At 38.0% G+C, this 27,190-nt stretch overlaps 2 protein-coding genes across 10 annotated transcripts in view; both read left to right on the top strand.

Moving 5' to 3' along the window:
• LOC6046627 (P protein) overlaps window positions 1–4,971 on the top strand; it is a 38,849-nt gene extending 33,878 nt beyond the window's left edge. For all 7 annotated transcript variants that reach the window (XM_038253769.1, XM_038253768.1, XM_038253762.1 and 4 more), the window contains 7 exons: window positions 2,024–3,084; window positions 3,144–3,259; window positions 3,315–3,453; window positions 3,511–3,998; window positions 4,058–4,395; window positions 4,450–4,543; window positions 4,607–4,971. In XM_038253769.1, the coding sequence (XP_038109697.1) occupies window positions 2,024–3,084; window positions 3,144–3,259; window positions 3,315–3,453; window positions 3,511–3,998; window positions 4,058–4,395; window positions 4,450–4,543; window positions 4,607–4,691 (2,321 nt within the window). In that variant the 3' untranslated portion in view covers window positions 4,692–4,971. The remainder of the gene's footprint in view (window positions 1–2,023; window positions 3,085–3,143; window positions 3,260–3,314; window positions 3,454–3,510; window positions 3,999–4,057; window positions 4,396–4,449; window positions 4,544–4,606) is intronic.
• A 3,504-nt stretch (window positions 4,972–8,475) lies between these two features.
• The window catches only part of LOC6046631 (P protein), a 156,905-nt gene continuing 138,190 nt past the window's right edge, over window positions 8,476–27,190 (top strand). For 2 of the 3 annotated variants that reach the window (XM_038257041.1, XM_038257042.1), the window contains exon 1: window positions 8,477–9,135. The gene's annotated coding sequence lies outside the window, so the exon portion shown is untranslated. Of the gene's footprint in view, window positions 9,136–27,190 lie in introns of all 3 variants that reach the window. The other variant, XM_038257038.1, reaches the window with a different exon arrangement.

Genomic DNA, 27,190 nt, shown 5'->3' with positions numbered 1-27,190 from the left:
TCTAGCAAAACATCATGTTTTTGTATTGTTCCATTGCAGGTGACTTGTCTTGAACATTTTAGAGCAATTTTGCCAACATGAAACTTTTAATAACAAAAGTTACACTAAAAAGTATTTCAATTTTGTAAAATCCATATATTAATACCAAATAACTTTGTATTTTTGGTTAAATGAAGTTTAAACTCTATAAATATGCCAAAAATCACTTTTAATTCATGTTTTGAAAGATTTCCATCGATTTTGAAAAGTTTATTGAAGAAAAATCAAAGTGTCTCATTGTTACCCATGGGCTGAAATGAGTGGGGAACAATGAGACAGCCCTGGAACCTGAGTTTATTCTAAATTTTGGCCAAATCTAATGAAAGGACATTGTAGCCCAACTTAATCCCTATGGAACGTCGAAAGAAATTTGAAGAAATATTAGTTTTGGTGTAAATGGCAGCCTACGAGCGAAAAAGTAATTTTTGTCCATAATTTACTTTTACACCCCAGAATCAAACATTTATGAATAACTTTTCAAGGGAGCATCCATAACCAAAGCCACTAATATGGCAGACGTGTATCCAGTAGACACACCTTTCCCCCAAATATGAGCCTGATTGGTTGAAACTTCGACTTGTGAGAGCCATTTTATCATTGTTCCCCGTGTCTCATTGATGACTACTCTACCCTACCCTCTACTGCTCAAATTATTATTTTTGGATCATTTTTATTTTTTTCCTTTGTTCAGGAAGTAAAGTTGAGGTACCTTTGTGCTACGAAAAACTCTACTTCTTTGGTTTAATGTCTTTGCTTATTCTTTTTAAAGCATTTTATACGCATTTATATTGTCTATTTCTTGTTTTACATTGGTAATTTTAGGCTTCTTTCATAATCTTCCATTAATATCTTTTGTCTATCAGCGGGTTTTCTTAATTTTTTTGCACCTTTTTTATTTTTAGAGTTTTTTTTTTTACATTTTATATATGAAATTATAACATAAGGTTTAAGTCGCAACAAAGTAAAAGGCAACCAAAATTACTAGATACTTTTTTACACAAAAAGTATAGGATATTCATTAGAAATATGACCTCAGAAAAATATTATTACAGTAGTTGTTCGGTAACTGGGGGTTGTTAAACTGGGCTGCTTTTTAACTGGGCGCTCGATAACTGGGCCGTAGCCCAGTTAAAAAGCAGACAAACGTCAAAAAACCAAAACCCGCAATGACCGAGGGGTTAATGGATGCAAAAATTCAAAATCAAAAATCAAATTATTCGCTCTACAGCATTGCCTTGGCGTTCTCGATTGCGAGATTCCTACTCGAAACTAGGTGTCCGAAGGCTTGATTGTTGAGGCAATTGCAAACCTCTTTTTACACCTAAGCTTCCATCCACCCCGGGATTCGAACTGACGACCTTTGGATTGAGAGTCCAACTGCCTACCAGCGACTCCACCGAGGCAGGACCCAGGGAGACGACTCCTACACCTGGACTGAGCTAACGACCTAACCTCTAGGTTAGACCGGGGCCAACATTTACTTCCCTGTCCGACGGAAGGCGTGATCAGACAAATCTCGTCTCAAAATTTGCCACCGGGACCTTCTGGGATCAAACCCAGGCCGACTGGGTGAGAGGCAACCACGCTTACCCCTACACCACGGTCCCGGCAAAAATTATGTTAAGTAAATAAAAAAAAACTTTTTTCAAATTTTTATGTAATTTCAAGTAACAATTAAAGAAATATGAAAATTATGCAATGTAAATAAATTTGATTAACCTTTTTTTATATTTCATCATGAAAATAATATGCATCGGTAGTCCCCTCGTTATTTTTCGTTCAGCCCAGTTAGCGAGCAGCATTCGGTGCTGGGCTACGTTCTCAGCCCAGTTACCGAACAAGTACTGTATTTTGTTCAAAACATTGAAAAAGTCACAATAATCACCAAACTCAAGATTTTGTAACACATCATGAGTTACCCTTTATAGTACTTTTTAAAATTTTAAAATATTGAATCTGATATTATTTTTATGTTATTTAACAGGCGATGACCACGAGGACTCCTTCCCGGAGATCCAGCCCATGGAGGACGACGTCGAGGAGGAGGAGGAAGAAGAGGACGAGGACAACGGCAACGAGTTCATCACCATCAACGTGTCCAACGAGCACGGCCAGAGCAAGGAGATCGACCACATCCGGGAAAAGAAGGACATCCCAAAGCCGCACGTGCACCACCTGGCGGGTCACTACATCGGGAACATTACCCCACCGAAGCACGACGAGCTCAACGATACCGGCCAGAACCATCTGGATGAGGATCACCCGTTCCGGAAGTACTCGAAGATCATCTGTCTGTTCATTACGTGGCTGTTGATCATTTCATTCCTGGTGGTAAAGGACGAGAAGGTCGTGCTCGCGAAGCACCTGTCGGTTCCGGTGGGCAAGATTAGGCCGTATATTTTGAAGGACCTTCCGGACAGTACGCGGGTCAAGTTCACGTTTGAGGGAACGTTCCTTAGTACGCCGTTCACCAACATTACGGAGAACTATCTGACGTTTTACTTGCAATCGTTGACTTCCACGCTGGACGGGAATGCGAACGAGTCGTACGCGGAGGGTTCGGTGGCGAACATCAGCGACCCGTGGCACATCCCGATCGTCCATCCGTACCTGTTTGATAGTGCTCCGATCATCAAGAAGCAGCACATGTTCGACATCAGCGACAGTAACTTTGAGCGGATTCATCAGCAGAGCAGTGCGGTGCGGTTGATGGTCAAGAGCAACGTCCGGGCCAGCGTTCCGATCGCGGTCGAGTACGATCAGTCGCCGGTGAATCGGGACATTGGGGTAATTTACGCGGCTTTTGTGCTGATCTTCTTGTACGCGCTGATCGTTTGGGAAATTGTGCACCGGACGTTTGCGGCCGTGATTGCGTCGACGCTGGCTATCTCCATTCTGGCCGCGCTGAACGATCGACCGACTATGGAGGATGTCGTGGGTTGGATCGACGTCGAGACGATTTTGTTGCTGTTTTCGATGATGATTCTGGTGGCGATAATGGCCGAGACGGGCATTTTCGACTACCTGGCGGTGTACATCTACAAGGTATGAGGGGATTCTGGGGGTGGTTTTTGGATCGACTTTGAGATTTCTTTGTATTGTAGATCACCAACGGCAAGATTTGGAATCTCATTCACTGTCTGTGTATTTGTACTACGCTGATCTCGTCCTTCCTGGACAACGTCACAACCGTACTATTGATGGCTCCCATAACTATAAGGTAATTTTTATTTGATCATTTTGATATCATAAGCTGAATTCGATACCGTTTGCAGGTTATGTGAAGTGATGGATATGAACCCGGTGCCGGTGCTGATGGCCATCACCGTCCACGCCAACATCGGTGGAACGATGACCCCAGTCGGAGATCCACCAAATATCATCATTACGTCAAATCAGTACATTTTGAAACACGTAAGATCACGTTAAATAATCATGCTCGACCTTGCTAACATTCCTCCCCTTTTCCAGGGTGTTACCTTCTTGACGTTCTGCGCCCACATGATGGTCGGCGTGATCATCGTGGTCATCACGACCAACATCCACCTCCGGCTCAAGTACAAAAACATCAACAACCTCAGGATGCACGAACCGAAGGACGTGAAGGAACTGCGACGAAACATCAAGGTCTGGGAGCGAGCCGCCGGCAAGATTCCACCGTACTCCAAGGATGCCAACATTGTGCGCGAGACGCTCATGAAGAAGGTGCGGCTGCTGCGCCACGAGCTGAAGAAGAAGATGACCAAGGCGTTCGTGCCGGAAGATCTGTACCGATCGACGCTGGAGGAGCTGCAGAAGGAGCATCCCATCAAGAACAAGGGACTGCTGATCAAGTCCGGAGTTGCGTGCGCTTTTATCATCGCTCTGTTCTTCCTGGAGTCGATACCGGAAGTGCGTCGACTGTCCTCGGGATGGGCTGCCCTGCTCGGAGTGATTCTACTGCTGATCATCGCGGACAAGTAACTTTTTCAATATCTAGGGATCCTCAAACAATTACTCAAACCTTCTCTTTCAACAGAAACGACATGGACGCGGTCCTCTCGCGCGTGGAGTGGCCAACGTTGCTCTTCTTCGCCGCCATGTTCACCCTCATGGAAGCGGTCGAGCGGATGGGCTTCATCGACTGGATCGGCCACGTGACCGAGACGATGATTCTGGGCGTGTCGGAGGACTTCCGCCTCGCGATGGCCATCATCCTTATCCTCTGGATCTCGGCCCTCACGTCGGCCTTCGTCGACAGCATCCCCGTGACGGCCATGATGGTCAAGATTGTGGTGGCGCTGTCGGAGAAATCGTCGCTTGGTCTTCCCCTGCAGCCACTGGTTTGGGCGCTTGCCTTTGGCCCCTGTCTTGGAGGTGGGTTCCGATTTGGGCTTGCCGGGGTTCATGCACTCACTATCACTCTTGCAGGTAACGGCACGCTGGTTGGAGCCTCCGCTAACGTCATCTGCGCTGGAATAGCAGAACAGCACGGCTATCGGTTCAGTTTCATGGACTATTTTAAGTGAGTTTCTAAATACGTACAAACATAACCTCAAAATCATAACCAACATAATTTTATTTTCAGACTGGGATTTCCCATAATGTTGGTGAGTGTGATCGTGACGACCGGATATCTGATAATGGCCCACGTGGTGTTTGCCTGGCACTAGATCCACCACACCTGAAGCTGCTAACTATAAATTTGGAGGCATTTAAAAAAAACCATCATCGATCTAAAACAAAGCAAAAATAAACACACGAGTGAAGCATAGCTAAAGCAACGAGTGGTGTAAAGTGACACGCAGTGAGGAACAACCGACACATTTTTCGGTGAACACGTGGTTTTCAAACAATACCAAAACATCCCTAGGATGAGCGAGCGAGAGCGAGAGAGCGCGAGTTGTTTGTAGTTATATTGGAAGTAATATATATTCATATATTGATAATGTGCTAATCAGTGTTTTTCTGCTAATTCTTCTTCTAGTTAGTTTATCCAAAATTACAAAAAAAAATCAAAAACAATGTTTCTTCTTTGTTTGTAATTCGCATCTATTTGTAACAAGTATGAGATTTTAGTATGATACGAATAAAGTTATAAAATATGATAAACCTGCCCAGTACCTTCATTCGAAATTTTCCACCATAAAAACCGAGTTCGTTTGTTTTATTCAATAAACGAAAATTTTGAAAATAACTTCTTAATATTTCGGCAGACGCAAATTTTTTTTGCGCCATTTGTAAGAGAAGCCGTAAAATGCGACATCTGAAAGGTTAATTTTCTAGTCATTCTTTAATAACGATATGCCCTACATCATCAAAAATAGTGCTTAAAGGTTCATTACAGCACTCAATGGAGTGCTGAAACAATCAAATTTTCAGAACATGTATCGAAGAGTGATGCTTTTCGACATGTTTTAGATTTTGAGTTGGAAAAACGCGAGCGTCAAATAAACAAAAAAATTAGTCATTTTGATCATTTTGTCATTTCGAGACTTAGGTAATTTTGGTAATTTTGATTCTTTAGGTCATTTTGGTCATTTTATCATTTTGTCATTTTGGACATTTTGGTCATTTTGGTCATTTTGGTCATTTTGGTAATTTTGGACATTTAGGTCATTTTGTTCATTTTGGTCAATTTGTTCGTTTTGGTCATTTTAGTTATTTTGATCATTTTGGTCATTTATGTCATTTTGGTCATTTTGGTCATTTTGGTCATTTTGTTCATTTTGGTCATTTTGTTCATTTTGGTCATTTTGTTCATTTTTGTCATATGGCCATTTTGGTCATTTTGGTCATTTTGTTATTTTGATCATTTTGGTCATTTAGGTCATTTTGGTCATTTTGGCCATTTTGGTCATTTTGGTCATTTTGGTCATTTTTGTCATTTTGGTCATTTTGTTCATTTTGGTCATTTTGTTCATTTTTGTCATATGGCCATTTTGGTCATTTTGGTCATTTTGTTCATTTTGTTCATTTTGATCATTTTGGTCATTTAGGTCATTTTGTTCATTTTTGTCATATGGCCATTTTGGTCATTTTGGTCATTTTTGTCATTTTGGTCATTTTGTTCATTTTGGTCATTTTGTTCATTTTTGTCATATGGCCATTTTGGTCATTTTGGTCATTTTGGTCATTTTGTTCATTTTGATCATTTTGGTCATTTAGGTCATTTGGTCATTTTGGTCATTTTGTTCATTTTGTTCATTTTGGTCATTTTTGTCATTTTGGTCATTTTGGTTATTTTGGTTGTTTTGGTCACTTAGTAATTTTGATCATTTTGTTATTTTGGTCATATTTGTCATTTTGGTCATCTTGGTCATTTTGGTCATTTTGAACATTTTGATCATTTTGGTCATTTTGGTTTTTTTTGGTCATTTTGATCATTTTGATTAATTTGGTTATTTTGATCATTTTGGCCATTTTGATCATTTTGGCCATTTTGGCCAATTTGGCCATTTTGGTCATTTTGGTCATTTTGATAATTTTGGTCATTTTGGTCATTTTGTGCATTTTGTTCATTTTGTTCATTTTGTTCATTTTGTTCATTTTGTTCATTTTGTTCATTTTGTTCATTTTGTTCATTTTGTTCATTTTGTTCATTTTGTTCATTTTGTTCATTTTGTTCATTTTGTTCATTTTGTTCATTTTGTTCATTTTGTTCATTTTGGTCATTTTGGTCATTTTGATAATTTTGGTCATTCTGGTCATTTTGGTCATTTCGGTCATTTTGGTCATTTTGGTCATTTTGGTAATTTTGATCATTTTGGTCATTTTGTTCAATTTGTTCGTTTTGGTCATTTTAGTTATTTTGATCATTTTGGTCATTTTTGTCATTTTGGTCATTTTGGCCATTTTGGTCATTTTGGTCATTTTGGTCATTTTGGTCATTTTGGTCATTTTGGTCATTTTGGTCATTTGGGTCATTTATGTCATTTTGGTCATTTTTGTCGTTTTGGTCATTTTGGCCCTTTTGGTCATTTGGTTCATTTGGTTCATTTAGGTCATTTATGTCATTTTGGTCATTTTTATCATTATGGTCATTTTGGCCCTTTTGTTCATTTTGTTCATTTTGGGTCATTTATGTCATTTTGGTCATTTTGGTCATTTTGTTCATTTAGGTCATTTAGGTCATTTTGTTCATTTTGTGCATTTTGTTCATTTTGTTCATTTTGTTCATTTTCTTCATTTTGTTCATTTTGGTCATTTTGGTCATTTTGGTCATTTTTGTCATTTTTGTCATTTTTGTCATTTTGGTCATTTTGGTCATTTTGGTCATTTTGGTCATTTTGGTCATTTTGGTCATTTTGGTCATTTTGGTCATTTAGGTCATTTATGTCATTTTGGTCATTTTTGTCATTTTGGTCATTTTGGCCCTTTTGGTCATGGTCATATAGGAAAAAATCGTGACGTCAGAAATGAACTGGAATCACTTAAAGTTCATTTTGAGAGTGACTCGAAAAACCAAGTTTTTATTTTCAAAAAATCGTATCTTGTAATATTGAAAACATAGCTTCACCATTTTTGATATGATATGTAAAATTTTCCGAGGAATCCGATAAAAATAATGTCCCGAGACCTTCAAAACAGCATTTTAAGTTTTCATACGACCTTTTCAAATGTTAGGCTGTTTATTTTTCATCAAAAGCCTGTTTAATACCCTTTCATTTGCGTCCAAGACAGCTAAAAACGTTTGAAACGGCGCGGAGCTATGATTTTTTGAAAAAAAGTGGTTTTTGCGAAAATCGACGAAAATTGCCATTTTTTGGACCAACCTGACATGGCGTAGGTCACCCTATTGGCCAAACAATATAAATACGGGAATTATTTCGTCTAAAAAACCTCCAAAAACATTTTGAACCCAATCGGAGAACTTTGTTTTCGAATCATGCTGTTTTCGTGAGGAAATTGGCATCAAGCAAAAATAAAAAAAAAAAAACAAAAAAATAGTCCCTTATGACACCACGGAATAAATTTCTGTTTGAGAATTTTGAGTGGTATTGAATAGCTCCATCTTCCGGAAAATTTTCCCAAAAAAGTGAATGAGCTTTTTGCTTATCAAAGGAAATGAGTTGAATTTCCCAAACATCACGATTACAAACGTATTCGGAAATCCCCACTGTATTGGTTCAAATTTCGCTAACCCATACAAAAATCCAGCACTCACCACACCAACAGCAGCGCCAAGCCGAGTGAGAATTTTCCAACCATAACCGTTCCCACAATTTTCCAGCCCGCTCACTGCTCACGTTCTCACCTCATTTTACCTTTTTCCTGATATGCCTTCACAGCTCACACAGCTGGTTTGAGTTCCTCCGGCCTGGAAAGCTCGCTCGCTCACTCACTCCAGTCGGAAAATCCGACCAACCGACCGAGCGACGGGTCTACTCACCAGGCGAATAGCCCCGTTCAGCGGCCGTGTCTCGGTCGTGTCAGCTGCCCCACGAGTCTGCAGTCTGCAGTCTGGAGCTTCTGTGTCGCGACGCGTCTCGTAACTCGCCCTCTCTGCCTGTCGGTGTGCTTGATTTTCCTTTTGATTTTTTTTTTCCGGGTGGAAAGAGGAAAGAACGTAGGTCTGTAATTTTTGCTGAAATCTGCTGATTTTTTTTTAGAAAGAAGAAGCTCGCGTATTATCTATTGCTGTCATTTGGCGTGATTTGTTGGGTGCGTGTGTGTTTGTGGACTAGTGGAAAATTTGGACTGGATTTTCCGCCCCGACAGAGGAGTGTCAGTCGCCAGCCCGAAACGAGGACACTCCTGGCGTGACGGGCAGTAAAAAGCAATGAGTTGTGAGCGTTCCAAAGTTCCAAGTCATCATCAGGACCGCCGGGAACTGTAATCAGGACTTGGCGCTGCTGCTCCACCCAAAAACAGAAGAAAAATGTGCAATTTGTCGGTGGTTTCGGAAGACGACGAGGACGACACGGTCTAGAAGGGGTCGTCACCATCAATCCGCGTTTGAAGTATTCTTCCGGCACAAGTGTCGAGTGAAATACGGTGTTATTTTTGGCCTCCACACCCCGTCTCCAAAAAACCACCACAGCAAATAATACACCCATGAAGAAGCACTCAATTTAGGGGGGCCCGCTAATCAACGCCGCAAACGATCGGCGAAAAGTAAGTAATTTCACCGCGTCAAACTCACTCACTCACTCACAACTTTTCCTCGCGCCCATAAATCAATCGTCGGGACACTGGCAGTTGTGTCTGCTGATAAGGGACCACAGGGCCCTTATCGGTGCGGCACCCTTCTGATGGAAGCCATATACCGGAGCTGGGCCCGCTGTCGACAAGGCTGCGTCCGATAATTGTAACAACGCGAATTGGTTTTTGCGGTTTAGCGAGTTTGACGACCTCGTCGAATGGCTTTATCTTTAGGTTCGGGGCTGGGTAATGCAGGAAAAGCGAAACGGTTTTCGGAGGGGTTTTCCGCAATTTTCCCGACCCTCCCCCTGTGGGATGTAATCGTAATTGGTGTAACGCAAATTTTGGTTTTGATTTCCCGTGTGGCGCGGTGTTGTTTCCGTGGTTACGAGTTTGAATGGCATTTCTGAACGATTGAGGATTATGTTTTTTCCATGAAATAAATGAGATCTATGATTTAGTTTTTGGGAGAATAACGACAATAAAATCAATCTCAATCTCGTTTACAGCTTGATGGAAATATTTTGTGAAAATGCTTTTTTTCGGCAAAAAAAGCGATTTGAAAAATTAAAAAAAAAAACATCTGTATAATTTATATGAAAATAATTGCCTCGAGCTGGACTTTGACTTCACACTCTTAATGGGTAATTCTCTAACAACTCACACGAAATCGGGAAAAGTTGCCACGACCCCTCTTCAATTTGCGTGAAACTTTGCCCTTAGGAGTAACTTTTGTCCCTGATCACGAATCCGAGGTCCGTTTTTTGATATCTCGTGACGGAGGGGCGGTACGACCCCTTCCATTTTTGAACATGTAAAAAAAGAGGTGTTTTTCAATAATTTGCAGCCTGAAACGGTGATGAGATACAAATTTGGTGTCAAATGGACTTCTATGTAAAATTAGACGCCCGATTTAATGACGTACTCAAAATTCCGAAAAACTCGTCTAAAACGTGTTTTTTGCTCAAAAATCACGTTTTAGACGAGTTTTGAGGATGCTATATCTTCTTTCAGGAGCAAGTTAGCACCATACTCTCTTCGGCAAAGTTGTAGAGCACATTCCAGAGCATTCGAATATGAGTCCGGTTTTGATTGTAGCATGAAACGTTGATTTGATAAATATCAAAATCCAAAAAATGGGTTTCTTCATACAAATTTATATGGGAAATTGAATCGCTTTGCGCAAAGTGAGGACTAAGCCAATCGGTCCCAAACTTTGAGGAGTTGTTTAGGGCCTCAAAAGGAACTGAAAAAGTGCTGTGCTGGAAAATCGGTTTTAATATTACACCCTAATGATGCACTTGCACTTTAAACGTGAATATATTCCTTCGTGGTTTTTAAATTCATCAACACAACTCACGTTTTCAAGAATTGTTTTTTTTTTCGTGAAAATGAGGAACCGAGTAAAGTTTAAAACAGGGGTGCTCAAAGTTTTTGGAAGCCGGGCCAAATTTAAAGCCCAATTGAGCTTGCGGGCCAGATTTACTTAATAATTTTAATTTAAAAGACTGGAAAATACATCTATAAGTTTATTTTTTATTTATTTTTTGAACATTTTCGATGATTACAAATAATAGTTTTGTATTTATATTTCAAAGTGGTGACATGTAAACTGATCAACTTATGTAGCGGGGTAATTGTGTCTTTAAATCGAGTGTGACTAATGAAATATCTTTTAGAACTAGAATTTCAATGATAGAAAATGTTTTCAACAACCGTAAAGTTAAACTGCAATCATTATTTTCAAAAAAAACGACGAAATGTTTTTTTACGAAACAACATTGATTCATTGAAAATTTACAAAAATAAAATTTATTTTTAATAAACCCGAACATGCCCAAATGATTCTGAACGAAGAGGAATTCATTTTTAATTGATTTCCATTGATTCCATTCCTTTTGGATTTTCCATTGATTTTTCGATTTTTTTTATAAATATTGTTGCTCCTTGTCTTTGAGTCAAATTTTAATAATTGGGGAGGGAAGGGTCGTTCGACAAAAGCCTTGTAAAATATTTGGAATAGCCTCGATCCTCCAATTTCAACATTGTGTCTACCTGAATCAGATGGTAGTCATCAGATTCGTTATCTAACTGTCATGAGTTCGAATCCCGGTTTCTAATTGTAAAGTTAGTTTGAGGGTCAGTTCATGAAAGGGTCATTATGAATTTCAAATTAATCTAGAATACTTATATTTTTAGAACAATTACAGGTTTCTACCTAAGTCAAATAAATATTTTCAAAAATGTTTGATGAAAGTTTTCACGTTATTTATTAGTTTCACTCACATTGAACCGTGAGAAATTGTTTTATTTAACAGGGTTTTTTGACAAAATATGTGTGTCCTAAAATGGGCATCAAAATACTGATAATTCTTAGCTTTTTATTAACAAAAAAAATGTAAATGAAAAGCATAAAAATGTTTAGAATAAACCTTAATTTAAAAAAAGCATAAAATCACTTTACAAGTGGTCAACGGGCCATTTTACGTGATCATTCAAAATGGGTAAGCGGGCCACAAAAATCACTTCGCGGGCCACGTTTTGCCCGCGGGCCATACTTTGGTCACCCCTGGTTTAAAACCTGATAGAAAGACAAACAAAACAATGAAAAAATCGAAAAACAAGCTGAGTTAGCCCAATTGCTTGCTGGCAAATAAGATTCAAACAGATTTTTTGTGCATATTTAGATTAATTATACCTATCTTGGAAACAATTGTAAAATGTGTTATATGTGAGAGAGCTATACCTAGAAACAAGAACTTGCCATACCAAATTTTCAACAGTTTAAAATTTGGATTAAGTTTAATTTATAATGTTTTATTATTGTTGTAATAGTTTTGTAAAGTTTAAGAAAATCGAACAGTTTTATTGCTATTCAAATAATTTTCACACATATATAATTTTTTGCATTTTTAGTTTTAGAAAGTTTCGATAACATAGCTGTTGAAAAATAGTCCACATCTCTCACACAAGTAATGGATAAACAATGAAATAAATGACGAAAATTTACATGATTAATACATTAAATTAATCTTTTCATCCTATGTCACATCGGTTCCGTTTCAAAATTTTAAACTTTTGTTTTTTATTTATTTATTTGCGTTTAAGGACCACTTAACTCATAAACTTTTGTAAAAAAAAGTTCGGCTTAACCAATAAAACATATTGTAATTTAAACATGAACAAATAAATTAAAGCTCAACGCTTGTTTAACAGAAAATGCAGTAAGGACGTTTAAATAATTTTCAATGTTTATTTCGCACTCTTTTCTGAAATGGTAAAAAAAAGGATGTTTTTTTTTTAATGTTTTATGTAATTTACAGAACAGTAAAAAGTTGTTTTTCCACGATTTTTTCCTAGATGCTTAGATATTTTGGAAATTATTTATTCAAAATAATCATAATGGTGTAAAATGAAAATTTATAACTTTTTTTTTAATGATGAAAAATGGTTTGCAATTTTCTTTTGTATTTGTATTCGTTTCCCTATTCTTCCTTACTTTTTGCTTTATTGCCCTTAATCTTTTTAAGTCTTTCATTCGATATTCTAAATAAACTTAAAGGCATCCCATTCCATTAAAATTCAACAATTATCGTTAAAAAAGATTTCAAAAGAGATTATTTATGATTGGACATGCTTTTTTAAGCAAACTTATTTGAGCAATATATTTTTTTTTTGTTCACTGAAAAAATAATGAGAAGGAAACAAAACCATTGAAAGATGCATTTTTTGTCGCAGTTGTTATTTATTTTTGGACAGATTCGCAGAATATCAGAGGGCAAACAATTTTTTTTCCATAACTTCATACTTTAACCCTCTTACGACCATGGTTGCCCCAAAGCACCACCAAATTCCACTCAAAATTTAAATTTCTCGAAAACTGTCAAATGAACATGAATAATTCTTCTTGCACAGTTTTATTTAGGCTGTCCACTGTTTTTATTTCCAGTTTCATCCAATTTGGAAAAATGTAAAAAAACTCAATTTTGCTTTGAGCGGCAAGAGGTTAAATGTGAACAGAAGTGAATTAGCTGAAAAAAGGTTGTAAACACAGTTGCCTGCATTGACAATAATTTTCTTATAATATATTTCCTTGCATACACAAAAAAAAATCATGGTAATATTACATCTTTTATGTCAGAAAAAATGAGTTATTCTACCTCTGAAAATGTGTAATTTTACCACTTTTCTGTTGTAATGTCACTTTTTCAGTCTAAATTGAGGCAAAATAACATCAACCTTCAAAAACTACACCTTCCAAATTTACACAATTTTTTACTGTGTAGTATAACTTTACAGCCCTAAAATCGAAAAGTATTTCTTTTGATTCTGTCCGTTTTGTTAGAGAAAAGTAGGCCGTTTGAGAATTGCAATAAATGTTTTTTAGGTATTGCTCAGTTGTGAGACTAAAGAATGTTCCAAATTTAGTCCTGATTGCTTCAAAAAGTTTCATTCAATCGCGATCACAAATTGAACGCGACGCAAAACTGCTCTGACCGTTTCCTATCGTTTGTCACTTCCACATCAATCGCTACTGAACACTCTCTCTTCGCTCTCCCTCTCACTCCAATCGTGTAGGTACAGCGAATGGCTCAGAGAGACCGATTGCGCTATGTCGCTCAAAGCTGACTCGAAGTAGGGGAACTATACCCTTTCTCAGCCTATTTCTATTATCGGCCTATCAGCACTTTGATCATGAATTATAGCTTATATACAGTGTTTTTTACTGTTCCAAAGTAATAAATAGCTCAAATAAAAGTGAGCAAGCAACTCTCCATTGTTGAAACATCTGAAAATGTTGATTTAATAGCAGAAACGCAAAAGTGATGAGAATTGGTCGAACGGCTTAGTGTGATTAAAATGGCTATATTTCCCCTACTCTGCGATCGGCATTGTTTTGATCATTTATTAAACTGCTTCAAATCAATATGATCAAAAATGTTTTGCAATGTATGGTTGCGTGCTCCAGCCGGCAAGGATTCGTTTGGCGATGAGTGAGTGATTTCTGATCTTTGAGCTGAAAATCAAGACTCTCGAATAAAGTTGCTTGAAAAATAATAAATGTAAGTTTTGGAAGTCATCCAAGTTTATTATAATCTTTTAGGGACCATCCATAAACCACGTGGACACTTTAAGGGGGGGGGGGGGTATGCCGATTGTCCACGCTCCATACCAAAAAGATTTTTTTTGTATGGACAATTGTCCACGAGAGGGGGGGGGGGGGTTCGAAATTTCCAAAAAAGTGTCCACGTGGTTTATGGATGGTCCCTTATGAAGGTTTTGTAAATTTCACTTGTGTCCTCAAATCAATGCGCAGAGCTGCTCAATCTTCTTGATGTTTCTTGACATAAACGTTTTTAGGATAAGTTTAAAACTGTAATACCAAACACCATAGTTTTCTGAAGGAACAACCTAAAGAAGCAAATTTTTGATCGCAACTTGAAACACACAAAGAAGAAGTTCAAATCAAATCGTTTCTTTATTTTACAAACTGCAAAACCTTCTCACACCTCCCCAAACATTGATGCCCCTACCATAAATTCATAATGAAAAGCGAAGCCCTCAACGTTGAACTTTATCCGAGGTGATCCTGGCACACAAAGTGCAAAGTCGTCCTTTCGCTTCAGTTCCGAGGCTTCTTTGTTTACCAAAAGCATCCTCCTCCTTTGAACCTGACTCACTCACTGGTTGGTGGTGGTGGTGGTGCAAACAAAGTGCAAATGGCAACACTTGCAGTTTCTGCAGGGTTCCCCCAACCAGCTGATGGAGGGAAATTAGGGCATCGCTGCCAGAGTGGGTGGTGGTGGTGGGTGGGGAAAATCAACTTGTTGTGGAAACCATTTTTCGCCGTTCATCCCCGTCGCTCTCTTCATCGTGTTGTCACTGTCGAGCTGTCCGCTCGAGTGGTTTCTGTATTCTGTATGCAAAACATTGACACAAACTCATTGGCGCACAGTGGGAAAAATTAAAATGTTTTTTTCAGTGTGTTTTGAAAAAAAAAATCCCACTTGATTATTTCATAAAAAAAAATAAATTTGTTTTCCAAAGAACTAATAATACACTTTGTACTGTGTGCAATGAAGTGAGGTTGGGGCTGGGTGGTTCTGGCCGGAGACATGCCAACCTGACTGGAGGGGCTTTGCGTCGTTCATCCGCAAAAACCAGGACATTGGGGGTGGGCCTTTGACAAGCTGGTGAGTTACCTGCCGGTGCACATCACCTGTAAATGTTTATGTGAGTGTGTGCAACTTGTCGTCACTTTTTGAATGGCATTATTCTATACGCCAATTTGAATAGCACGGTTATTTTTAGATTTGAATAGCAAAACTTTGTCGGACTAAATAAATCTGCTGCAGGTGTGTTTGTATGTGTGTGCGTCTGTGTCGTTGCATTGGATGGAAACATGTTTTGGCGGTTGGTAGAAAACACACAAACACATTCTAGGAAAATGGATGTTTACGACCGGAGACCGGTGGTGACCGGGACGTCCAACCCGCCGGCACGGTGGCCATCATCATTTTGTATGCTTTTATGTTAATTTGCTAGAAAATGTATGCCATGGAATGAACGGACGAATTAATTCTCCCAATGTTTTCAATGTTTCGAAAGATAGTTGATTTTTCTATATAGAAAGTAAGTAAAAGTAAATCTTTCCCTGTTCCTGAGGGGAACACCCGTGAAGAGTATCGGGGCCGGCATTTACAAAGCGGATTCAGTGACAGTTTATTAATCAACTTAATGTTAACATGTTAAGGTTAATGTTAACATTCCATAAGTTGTCTTCCTAAGGTGTCTTGATAAGGTCCAGTTTGTGACGAAACACTACCTTCCCTTTACTAAGCAATCGAATCCAGAAGGGAAAAGATCACCAGTTGTTTTGGGCCGAGCCGGGATTTGAACCCCGATCTACCGCCTACGAGGCGGAAGCGTTACCACTGGGCTACGTGGCTCGGTCATAGAAAGGGCCAGAAAGATTGAATAATATTGTATGGATACAGATCTGTGCTTATATCGTAAAGAAAATTTGGCGTGACTGGTTGACATTAATGGAACTTTTTTTTAATATGGCTAAAAATACAAATGCAATTTTTTAAGAGAAAAAACCGACTTGAATTTTTTTCTTGCAATTTGAAAATCATCCATGAATTAGCCAAACACTTGGTAAAACATTCTAGTATCGGCTTACTGAAAACAAGTGTTTTTTTTTTTTGAATATTCAATCTTCATTACAAATATTCTATCTAGAGCGTCCAATTTCAGGGTTTTAATTTCCCGGGAAACGGGGAAAGATTTTTTTAAATCTCGGGAATTTTTGTAATTTTTCATAAGTAAAAAAGAAACTAAAACTGAGATTTTTCAAGATTAATTTTCACAATTTTGAAATAAAAAGTATTAAAAAGGTAAAGGAATAAGTACGGGCATGCTACTGCCAAAAAATTGCAAAGCAAAAATCATGGACTTTGTTGAAAGTTTTGGCAGAAGCATTATGATTAAAATTTATAATTTCCTAATTTTCAATGAATCTGTGGCTTCAAAGTACAATATATCAAAAAATGCTTGAAAGTGTCACTTTTTTATTTAAAAGGGATTCATAAAGGTTACAAAATGCTCTGCGAAATAGGTATTTTTTATTATTTTTTATTTTTGTATTCTTAAATCAGACTGAAACTTTTTTGGTGCCTTCGGTATGCCCAAAGAAGCCATTTTGTATCATTATTTTGTCCCTTTATAAGTGCAGCTTTAATATTTTTTTCCAAAGTTGGCAAGCATGGGCACTAATTTAAAAAAAATGAAAAACTGCGACTATTTTCAGAAAAGTTACCTAAAAATAGCTATAACTTGAAAACGGTGCACTTTATCAAAATTTCATTACAGAACTCTTTGATTGCAAATTTGGTTTTACATAGAAAATTGAAGTTGAAAAATTTTTACGACCAATATTTCGATTTTTTAATTCAGTATTGATTAAAACAAATCATAACTCGGTCAAAAATTGTTTGCACAGTCTGGAAATTTCTGAATCGTTGGCATTTGATGTCCTCTAAAACAATTCAAAAAATAATAAAAAATAGTGTTTTTTGCAATACAAGTTTAAGTTTTAAAAAGTGAAGTTAAAAATCACCTAAAACAAATACCGTGTATCATTTTTTTCAGCATGGTCCTAATTCATACCTCAAACTTTGCTGAAGACACCAAATTGATCAAAAAATTCTTTCAAAAGATACAGATTTTTGAATTATCATTTATCATTTTTGTATGGACAGCTGCCAAATTTGTATGGAAATTTATATGGACAAACTAATTATGCAATATGGCTTCTTTAGGCATACCGAAAACACCAAAAAAGTTTAAGATAGATTAAAAAAAAATCAAATGACCAAAATATTAGAGAATTGCTCTACATAAATTTTGATACGTTAAATATATTTCAGGAAAATATTAGATATTCCACCTTTTCGGTTTTTGAGAAGATTTTTATGGAATATAATTTATCTTTCATCATTGGAAACAGAGTGAGACAGACAAAGTATTTATTGAAATATAAACACAGTATGTAAAAAAAGTATTTACACCCCTTGGGCCCTATACACATTTTGTGATGAAACATGTAACAACTTAAAGTTTGACAAAAACCTAGTACTACGTTTTGTTCAGAAACTCATGCCGAACATTGTGCAACAAAAAGCTCATGAAAAGATGATTTCTATAAAAAGTTATATAACAAATACTATTACAAAAATAAAAAAGGTGCAAAAAAAGTTTGTACACCTTTCGAAAAATTAACATAAATAAAGTTATTTGTTGACAAATCACCATAAATCCAGTCTCCCAAATCCAAATAAGCATCTTTAACTGATTAGAAAAATAATTTGGATTGAATATAAAGTTTACTAATTACTTAGTATAAAAGTTTATATGACTCTGGAAATTCTATATAAAACTTATCTAAACTTAATTTTGCAAACTTTAACTAAATGTCAATATACTACCATAGAATTGCTAAATAAAAATTCTGGAGTGGGTATAACACCGTTTTGGGGGTCTTTGTATCGCTAGAATAGATTTTTCGTTGGAATTTCGTAACAACCCGGAATTACGTCGTCGGAAAATCCGCCGGCATCCGAACCGGTCCACAATTCACAAGTCAACCTATGTGGAATCGGAAAGGGCATAAAATTTCCGATCTTTTGATACCCAAACATCTAGGTTTTCTATAAAACCCACGTTTTTAAATACCTAGGCAAAAACGTTGTTATGGTTTCGTTTGAGCAACCTGCTAAAAATGTAAGGGCTTTCGGCTTCTTTGGGCATACCGAAAACACCAAAAAAGTTTCAGATGGATTTAAAAACAAAAAAACGAATGACCAAAATCTCAGAGAATTGCTCTACTTAAATTTTTATACGTAAAATATATTTTTGGAAAATATAAGATATTCCACCCTTTTGATTTTTGAGAAGATTTTCATGGGATCTAATTTATCTTGGATCATTGGAGTGAGACAGGTAGGGCATTTAATGAAATATAAATACAAACAAATACTATAAGTTACTAAGTAAATAATAACGGAATGTAAGTACTCATCACACATAAATCAAGGATCTTGAGCTTTTAGGAAAAATAGCTAACATAATAATTAATAAACATGATATTTATTAAGAAAAATAATAAAAATTGATTAACATGATATAAATAAAATCATGATATTGAAAATATGTTAACCAATTTTAAAAAATCTCAATCTTCTTAAAAAAAATAAAAAAACATTAAAATACTTTCAGGTGTAATTTTATTCTTTATTTTTATGAAAAAATGTGAATGAATTTGACAAAAAAAAATCAATTTATATTTTTAGAATTCGGGAAAACAGAAACAAAATAAGAAAAAATCTGGTATTCGGAAAATCTCAGATTTGGACAATCCCAGGAATTCTGCCCAGAGATTTTCTAGGATAGACGCACTTATTCTTTAGAAGATATTTTGTATTTTGTAAGGATTTTATATGACCTGGCCTTGAAGGGGGAAGGGTTTAAAAATTTACTCAACAGATCGTCCATGTAGTGGAAATTCTCGCCCCCAAAGCGATTTTAGAGATAAGATATTCCATACTAAAACATCCATTTTTTTAATGAAAGTTTTGGGTAAAAGTGAAAACATTTTCTTTTCGAGCTAAAACTACCTTAAACATACATAGTTGCCTTAAAAATAAGATAATTTTTCACTCGTAAACCGTTTTTTCAAACTTAAAATAAAGTGAAAGGCAAGCATTTTGCAATCAACCGATCTTTTCAAACCACTTGAAGGCTTCTTAAAAATCCGTACAAAATACAGAAAACTAAGAGTATAATTAGAAACATATTTTTTCATGAAAAAGACGATGAATCAAAACTTTCAACATAAAAAATGCAGAAGCGTCATCTAAAGAAAAAAAAAATGCTGTTAATGTTCGAATATTTTCTAAATGAATCTGTCCTAAAAGCGCTAACATGTGTACTTGTTATCAAACATCTGTTGACACTTTACACAAGCAGCAAGTTCTCTCGAAAGTACAAATCTTCATAAACACCGCCAAGCTGACATGAGAACATTTTCACAAAATTCATACATCGCCGCACCATCACCCCCAAAAACAGCTGCTCCTCGTTGTGTAAGCCGAAATGGCACTCCGGGGGAAAAGTTTTCCCCGTTTCTAATAACTGGTTCCTATAGACTGGAAGTGTCTGGTTGGCAAAAGATAATGAGAATCAGGTGTCGTCGTACGATAACACTTTTACTCATCGCCACCGGCGAGCACAAAACTAATGAAACTCGAGTGAAATTAACATCCTTGGGTTGAGTTAAATTTAGGTCATACTGTTTGTTTATGGTGGAGCAAAAAAAATCGATCAATGTTATCACCTCGCCACCTCGCGGGCTTGATACGTGATGCCTTCCCTTCCTCCTAGCGCCCAGGAGCATGAAACAGAGCCAGAAAAGTGCACCTCCTAGCCGTGTCTATGCCGGGTAGGTTCAAGGCTTCAAACGGTTTCACCTCGATTCCGGTGTATCTATAACTAGGCTTAGAATAAGGCCAAAGTGCCAAACATGAACATCGCAAACTAAGTGTTTGTGTTCCACCCATTCATGACCGGGCAAACAGACATCGGAAATGAGTTTATTTATCCCCTTCACCCTTCAGGTTGGCTCCCCTTATAGTATGTCAGTTCCCTTGGCCTGTCTGTTCGGAGCATCGCGGGGGCAATTTTCGGGAATTTTCCCTTTCTGGAACCGCCCCGGAAGCTCCCCCCCGTAATGGACAGGTGAAGAACGCCCCGGGAACACGGTGATGTAGTAGCAATTACGTGGCAAACGCCGACACGTCAGGGTTCAGAGTTATGAATAAAACAGCTGAATGGGAATTTGAGTGGAGGGGGCGCATTGCGTGTTACTTTAGTAGGATCTCTACTCAATATCCGGTCGTCGAGAGTTCCACCGTGACGCCATATGTTCGTTTCCAGTACACCAGGCAGGAATGTAATATTTAAGCATTCCTTGCCCTACTCCACGAACCCTTTTTTTCGTCCGGTGATCGTTAGCAAACAGTGCATGGGGCTGGTGAACATGTTCTTTTTGGAAGCTTTGATTTCCATTTTCAAATCTACAGCCTGTCAGGCACCCACTCTAACTTATGCATCTGGAACACGTTTCCGTTGCAGAGTCTGGGCAAACTGAGATGGTTGATTAAAGGACATGAAATTCTTGTTGCAACTTTCTCTAAAATGGATGTCAAAAATCGCTGTTGCCTTACAACCTTACACTTTTGTGACCTTGACTGATTTGACATGTGACATTTCCTTCCTTCCAGATCCTTTTAAAACACACATCCATATTGGAAACATGTGCCAAGGCCTTCGGTTGCCCGTGATTTCTTCCTTCCCTCTTTGAAAGGTCTCTGGAGTAGTGACCACGTGCCTTTTGTAAGGATTCACTCCTTTTGCTCTACTCTCCGTCGTGGGTGGCTGAGCTTACGTCAGACCTGTGTTACCTGTGCTGTAGATTCATTGACGAGCGCCAGCAGCAGCTGTTACCGAAGCCTTGAACTCGACGTGACGAGCAGCGCCACGATACTAAGGAAGGACCGAAAATAATCTGAACTATTGGGTTTGGGGAAGAAATGATGCTTAATTTGTCACAGGTGTGCTCGTGATGAATGGTCGTAATGATTATGACATTTAGTGATTTTGGGATAATTATGGAAATTTAATAGAACTAATCAAACGGAATAATCATTCGGAATTGATGCATGGTTCAAAATTTGAGACATAATTAATCAAAAACATTTACGTTAAACAAAACTTTTTATAATTTGACGAATCAGTCAATTTTTCACTTTTTACACGTAGCTTTTATAAAACAAAATCATTTTGATTACACAGAAAAAAATCATGGTAATATTACATCTGGGAAGAGGTACATATTTTATGTAAGAAAAAAGGTGTAATTTTACCTCTGGAAATGTGTAATTTTACCACTTTTCTGGTGTAATGTCACTTTTTCAGTCTAAATTGAGGTAAAATTACATCATAAAAGAGGTAATATTCAACCTTCCAAAATTACAGCTTCCAAATTTACATTATTTTTTTCTGTGTAGTTAAGAAAGCTCTAAAGTCTTGTCTGAAGCAGTCAGTATGCAATAGAATTGTAATTCTGGCAAAAGTTCTTCGAGATAATAAAAATTGCAACTCCAACATCCGATTCAAAGTTTTAACAGAAACTGTCAAAAAGGTTCACAAATATCAGAACGATTTCAATATTTCTGGTTTGAACTATCTTCTTCACAGGTAAGAAATTGCCTCTCTCTCAATCTACCTCCACCCCAAAAATTACCGCTCAGTTCAAACAGTCATGTTTGAACCACCAGCCCCAGCACACCACCTCAGCAGCCATGGACTTCGACCGTCTACCGCTGGAGATGCGACAGCACGTCCTGAACTTTCTACCTGTCCGGGATTTGCTGCAGCAGGCCCTCGTCTGCCGGGCCTGGAACGTCCTCGTTGGAACATTGATCCCGAAGCGCAACGTTGCCGTTCGACTTCACGCGGGCGTAGATCGAGTCTTGATGGTCAACTCCGTCCGGAAGTACAATTCGGTTGTGGTTTACTTGGTGGAAGATAGGTCAACCAGCGATATGGAGAAGGTTTACGAGTTGATAGATGCTTTCACGAACAAGTTCCAGCTGAGCAAGTGGTACGTCAAGGTGGGATCGTCAAGTAAGCTGATTGAGTGTTACGAAACGTTTGAGGAAGTTTTTCGAAAGTTGTCGGAACTTCACATTTGCTTCCTGCCCTTTCAACCCATAGATCCTCGAGACAGTTCAACTGCGTTCTATGATCTGCACTTGGGAGAGCTTCAGGTCCTGCACTGGGAGGAGCCTCAAGTTTGTGCCTATTACTCAAGGATGCTGAACCAAAATTCAACACAATTCAACATATTCGCGCCAAAGCTGCATCGTGCAAAGATTCTGTTCAAGAAAAATTCTTTAAGACTTGAAGAAGCTTCAGGAAGTGAATCGGTGGTTCTTCATGGCTGCACGAAGCTGACCTCGCTGGAGGTTCGCCTTTGTGACAAACCACTCGATACATTAATGACTCAAAATTTGGAATCCATTCGGGAGCTCAAAATCATTGATGCTACAAGACCTGCACTTGATTGGAACGGGATGTTCAAACAGTTGAAGAAAATCAAAACGCTCAAAATACATCGATGTCACATGGATGTGATTGCAGCGAGCTTTAAACATTGCAAACTTTTAGAATTTTGTGAAATAATTACAATCGAGAGTAATGATCCGATTTCTAAAATTGCAAAGAACACTTCCAATTGGAAGTATTTGAAGAAACTGACCATCACGGAAGACAAAGGTGTTAGAACTGGAGAAGTCCTTTACGAACCTTGGTGACTTTAGCTCAGCAAAAAAATCATCAATAAAGTCAACATACAAAGATCCCTCTCGATTTATTTAGCCGATGATATCCAAAAACCCAAGTGTTGCGTAACATACTCATTAATATCACCGAATAAACATCAAATCTCATCTCGTCGCACCTCCTCGCCGAAATCATCAGTCAGCAGCTTTGCTTTGTAGCGCTCGTACGTCACAACCTCCGCCACTCGTTGGGAAAACCAATGCGTTTCTACGTAAATAAAAGTGAAAATATTTACCCACCAGCCAGCCACAGTGGCCGGGCTGGCCTCCCCGCGGTGTATAGTTTTTGGACCGGTTCCAGCGCCATCCTGGCGAGCGGGTTGGATTTCGTTTCATTAGTCGCGCCGGGATGATTTTCTTTTTGTGTCTGGACAGAAACGTCTTTGTACGGAGTTTTCAAAGCACGGGGTGGAAAATCATGAGTCTGGCAGCAACTGGTTTACGTTAAATGTGAACTAAATGAGCTTTCTAAGTAGTTTTTCTTATTCATTTGAAATTCCAAACATTTTTTAGAAATGGGTCATTCCAAGTCAACTGGGTACACTTTTGGACTCGACCTTCGCCGATTTGGACCACACTTGGAGAGAACGTTTATCTATCGATAGTTAATAGAAATCCCAAGTTTGGTAACGATTGGACCATCGTCGATGAACGTTCCCTCAAAGTTTGGTCTAAATTGGTGAAGGTTGAGTCCAAAAGTATACTCAGTTGACATGGAATGACACAAATTTTGTATAAGTTCTATGTAAAAAATGCAACAAACAAACAACAAAAACAAAAAATAACAATTATTTGAAAACAATTTTTCAGGGCAATCCAGTTTGATCATTCAGAAGCAGGCCCAAAGGTAGATGTTGACTGTGTAAAATATATTTCTGGAGCAACACGAGAAAAGGGCAGCAAAGCATTCTGGCAGTTTAAACTGTTTTGCTAATATTCAAGTTATCTTTAATTTTTTCACAAAACTCGAAGCGTTAAGGAATAGCTGGCTTCCCCAGCTACCTCTCAACACTGCGGGTTTTGTTAAATAGTTACTAGTTGATTCGGAATTTTCCAAATACTTCCAGCTGTCAAAATGCTTATGCGCCCTTTTCAAATGTTACTCCAGATTTGTGCATTTCGACACTGTCGTGCTGACTTGTCGCACGTCGCTTTTTGACATTACGCGAAAAAACGCGTTGTTATGTTTGACCATGAATAAATAAAAACTTCGATTGCTTCTTCGACTGGTATGCAGAATTTGATTAACAAAATAAATAAAAAAGAGAGTACACGTAAACAATAACAAACTCGTTTTGTTTGGTTGACCATTATGTGCATTGTCCTGAAGTTTGTTTGAATTTGGTTGCTGGAGTCCCAAATGTTTACGGTGGTCAAGCTATCACTTGTGTCAAATGCGTTCTGATTGGAAATCCCTTTGCCTTTTGTAGCACTTACATCAATTTTCAAGGTCTGTCAATATATCACGACAAATACACGGTTTTTGCCTTCCTCACCTCACTGAGGCAAGGCTATAAAATCACTCAAAAATTGAACTTTTTAAAAAAGCCTTCTAGATATACCTTTACGTATACATATCGGCTCAGAATCAAATTCTGAGCAAATGTCTGTGCGTGTGGATGGACGTAGAATTTTTTTTTATCACTCACTTTTCTCGGAACTGGCCCGACCGATTTTGTCCGGATCTATGTTTTTAGATTCGCCTTCAGGTCCTTTAAGTCTTTTTTTAATTTCATCCGGTTTGGTGCAGTACTTCAAAAGTTATGTTAGAAAAACTGTTTTGGTTGATACTAAAAAGGGTCATTATTTACATAATTTGAAAGCTCCGGCGGATAGCTGTCGGAACTTTCCGCTCAGTGCACGTCGTGCACGCATACAAACACTGCAGTGCTTTCAAATGAATAATAAAAATTAATCATAGATGGCAGCACTCAGATGTATAGTGTCTTCACTAAGTAAGCGTTAGCCAAAGCTTTCAGGAGGAAGGCAGCAACCACCTTCTGGTGGATTAAGTAACGTTTTTCGGTTTATATTGAATATCTCATGATTGAAATCTAATTTTGGGGAGCTGTGAAGGTCATAAGTTGAAGAATTGTGAGCTGCACAAAATAGCGTACTTAACTCAATTTAACCCAAAATGCACGTGCCAGAGCTGAAAATGTCAGGGGTCATGACGCGAAAATCGGCGACGCATACACGAATTTTTCAGATCCATTCACTGACCCATAAAACCGTGACATAAACAAACCCGACTCAGTCGTGAGTGCCCTAGCTCACTGAGCAGCTGCAAAACGAGGCAGTAGTCGACCAACGCTCATTCGACGTTGCACGCACACACATAAAGAAACAAGTTTTTACATAAAAAGTTGGTATTTATGCGTGGTGTGGTACCGTATTATCACGGAACAGATTATCATGGCCACACCGGCCTGCAGGGAACATCCGCTCTCGGTTCACACACTCACACTCCCTGACACACAACTTCCCACTCTGACATCTATCAGTCAACTGACAGATCTTCATGTGTCAGGAACCATCTATCCAAGGTTGGCATAACAAGGTGTGCATAACTAAAGGTCAGCACCACATCTCGTTTTCTCTACAGACGGTAGACTACCGATTACTGAAAACCTTGGACGCTTCTTGGGAACTGTTATGTGCACTAGATCTTTTTACCAAGTCTTATCTAGTCTGGACCGAAACTCTCGTTTACGATAATGTTCGTTTTCAACATACGTTTTCATCATGCAAATAATAGAATGTCACACGTTCCACTTGAGAGCGTGATTAGCTCTTATTCAAAGCAAACTGTTTACTTCTGCAGTGCATATACCAACAGCAAATTTCATATCAGATTTTATTTCCAAAACCGAACTATAGACTGACTAAGTAGACTGACGGAATATTCTGTCACTATGCATCATTGACATAGGGTCAGTTCAATTCCTATCTTAAACCACCCTCATATTTAGCAACTAACTCCGCCTCACACCCTTTTTATTTTTGTTTTAATTATTGGATTCCTTTTCAAAAGGTCCCATCTGCGTATAAACCTTTTACACATAATTTGTTTAAAAATTTCTAGAATACATCATCCTCGAACGGTTACACTTATTGTTTTTTTTTTTATCTAGCATAATACTTTTATATTGTCACCACGTGAGGCCTAATCGCTATTTCCACATAAATATTTATTAACTGAACCGGACATTAGTCGTGCTCATCCTTTCCTTTTGTCTTCTACCATTATAGCTATTCTTTAGCCTTACATGTCCACCGGTTCAAATTGAGCGAATGAGCGGTTTTCTTTCTAAAAGTATGCCTAAAGTCTGCATTAACTTACTGTTTTTCTTGATTCATGTCTCAATTTCTCTTCTCACTTCGGAAAAGTGCTGTATTCTCACAGCACCGCTAGAGACTCTTATGGGTCCACCTTATAAAACCTTTCCACCTTACTGTTTGAACTCATTTGCGATTCCTCACGACGAACGCAGGTCTAATCATATGTTGATTTGATGTTTGATTTTATTCAGATTCTGTCAAACTAGGGTAAAATCACAATTTCAAACAATAAGATCCTAAATGCTTAAATTACTTCAGCAGCTGTTCTGATCATTCTTTTTTCTCATGCAAATATCGAAAAATTCAAAATCGACTGTGATTCCATAAATCAACTGTGGCCCCATAGAGCGAGCCATCAATCCAGGGCTTGCGAAATTTCGACTTTTTTTGTGATAGCTGACAGAACACTTCAATCGTCTTCACCACGACAACCTGATTTTTACATTCTACTTTCGTTCGTTTCACACACAAAGGAATGAGTGCTACGCAAAGTCACTCACACAATCATTGACTTCCCTCCAGGAGAAAAATCGCTTGGAGAGCGTTGCTTTGACATTCTACCGATATTCCGATCATCCCTCCAATGATAGCAATCATATGACTCCTGTCACCACGCAGCATACATTAGGAAGAGAGAGACAAAAACGAGAGAAAGAGAAAGAGCACGTTGTCTCGTTCGGACGGCTGCTTGAGCTTGAGGCATATTTCGTTCGTTTCGTCTT

Source organism: Culex quinquefasciatus, chromosome 2 (assembly GCF_015732765.1).
Source record: "Culex quinquefasciatus strain JHB chromosome 2, VPISU_Cqui_1.0_pri_paternal, whole genome shotgun sequence".
Lineage (NCBI taxonomy): Eukaryota > Metazoa > Arthropoda > Insecta > Diptera > Culicidae > Culex > Culex quinquefasciatus.
This window is presented reverse-complemented; position numbering and strand designations above follow the sequence as displayed.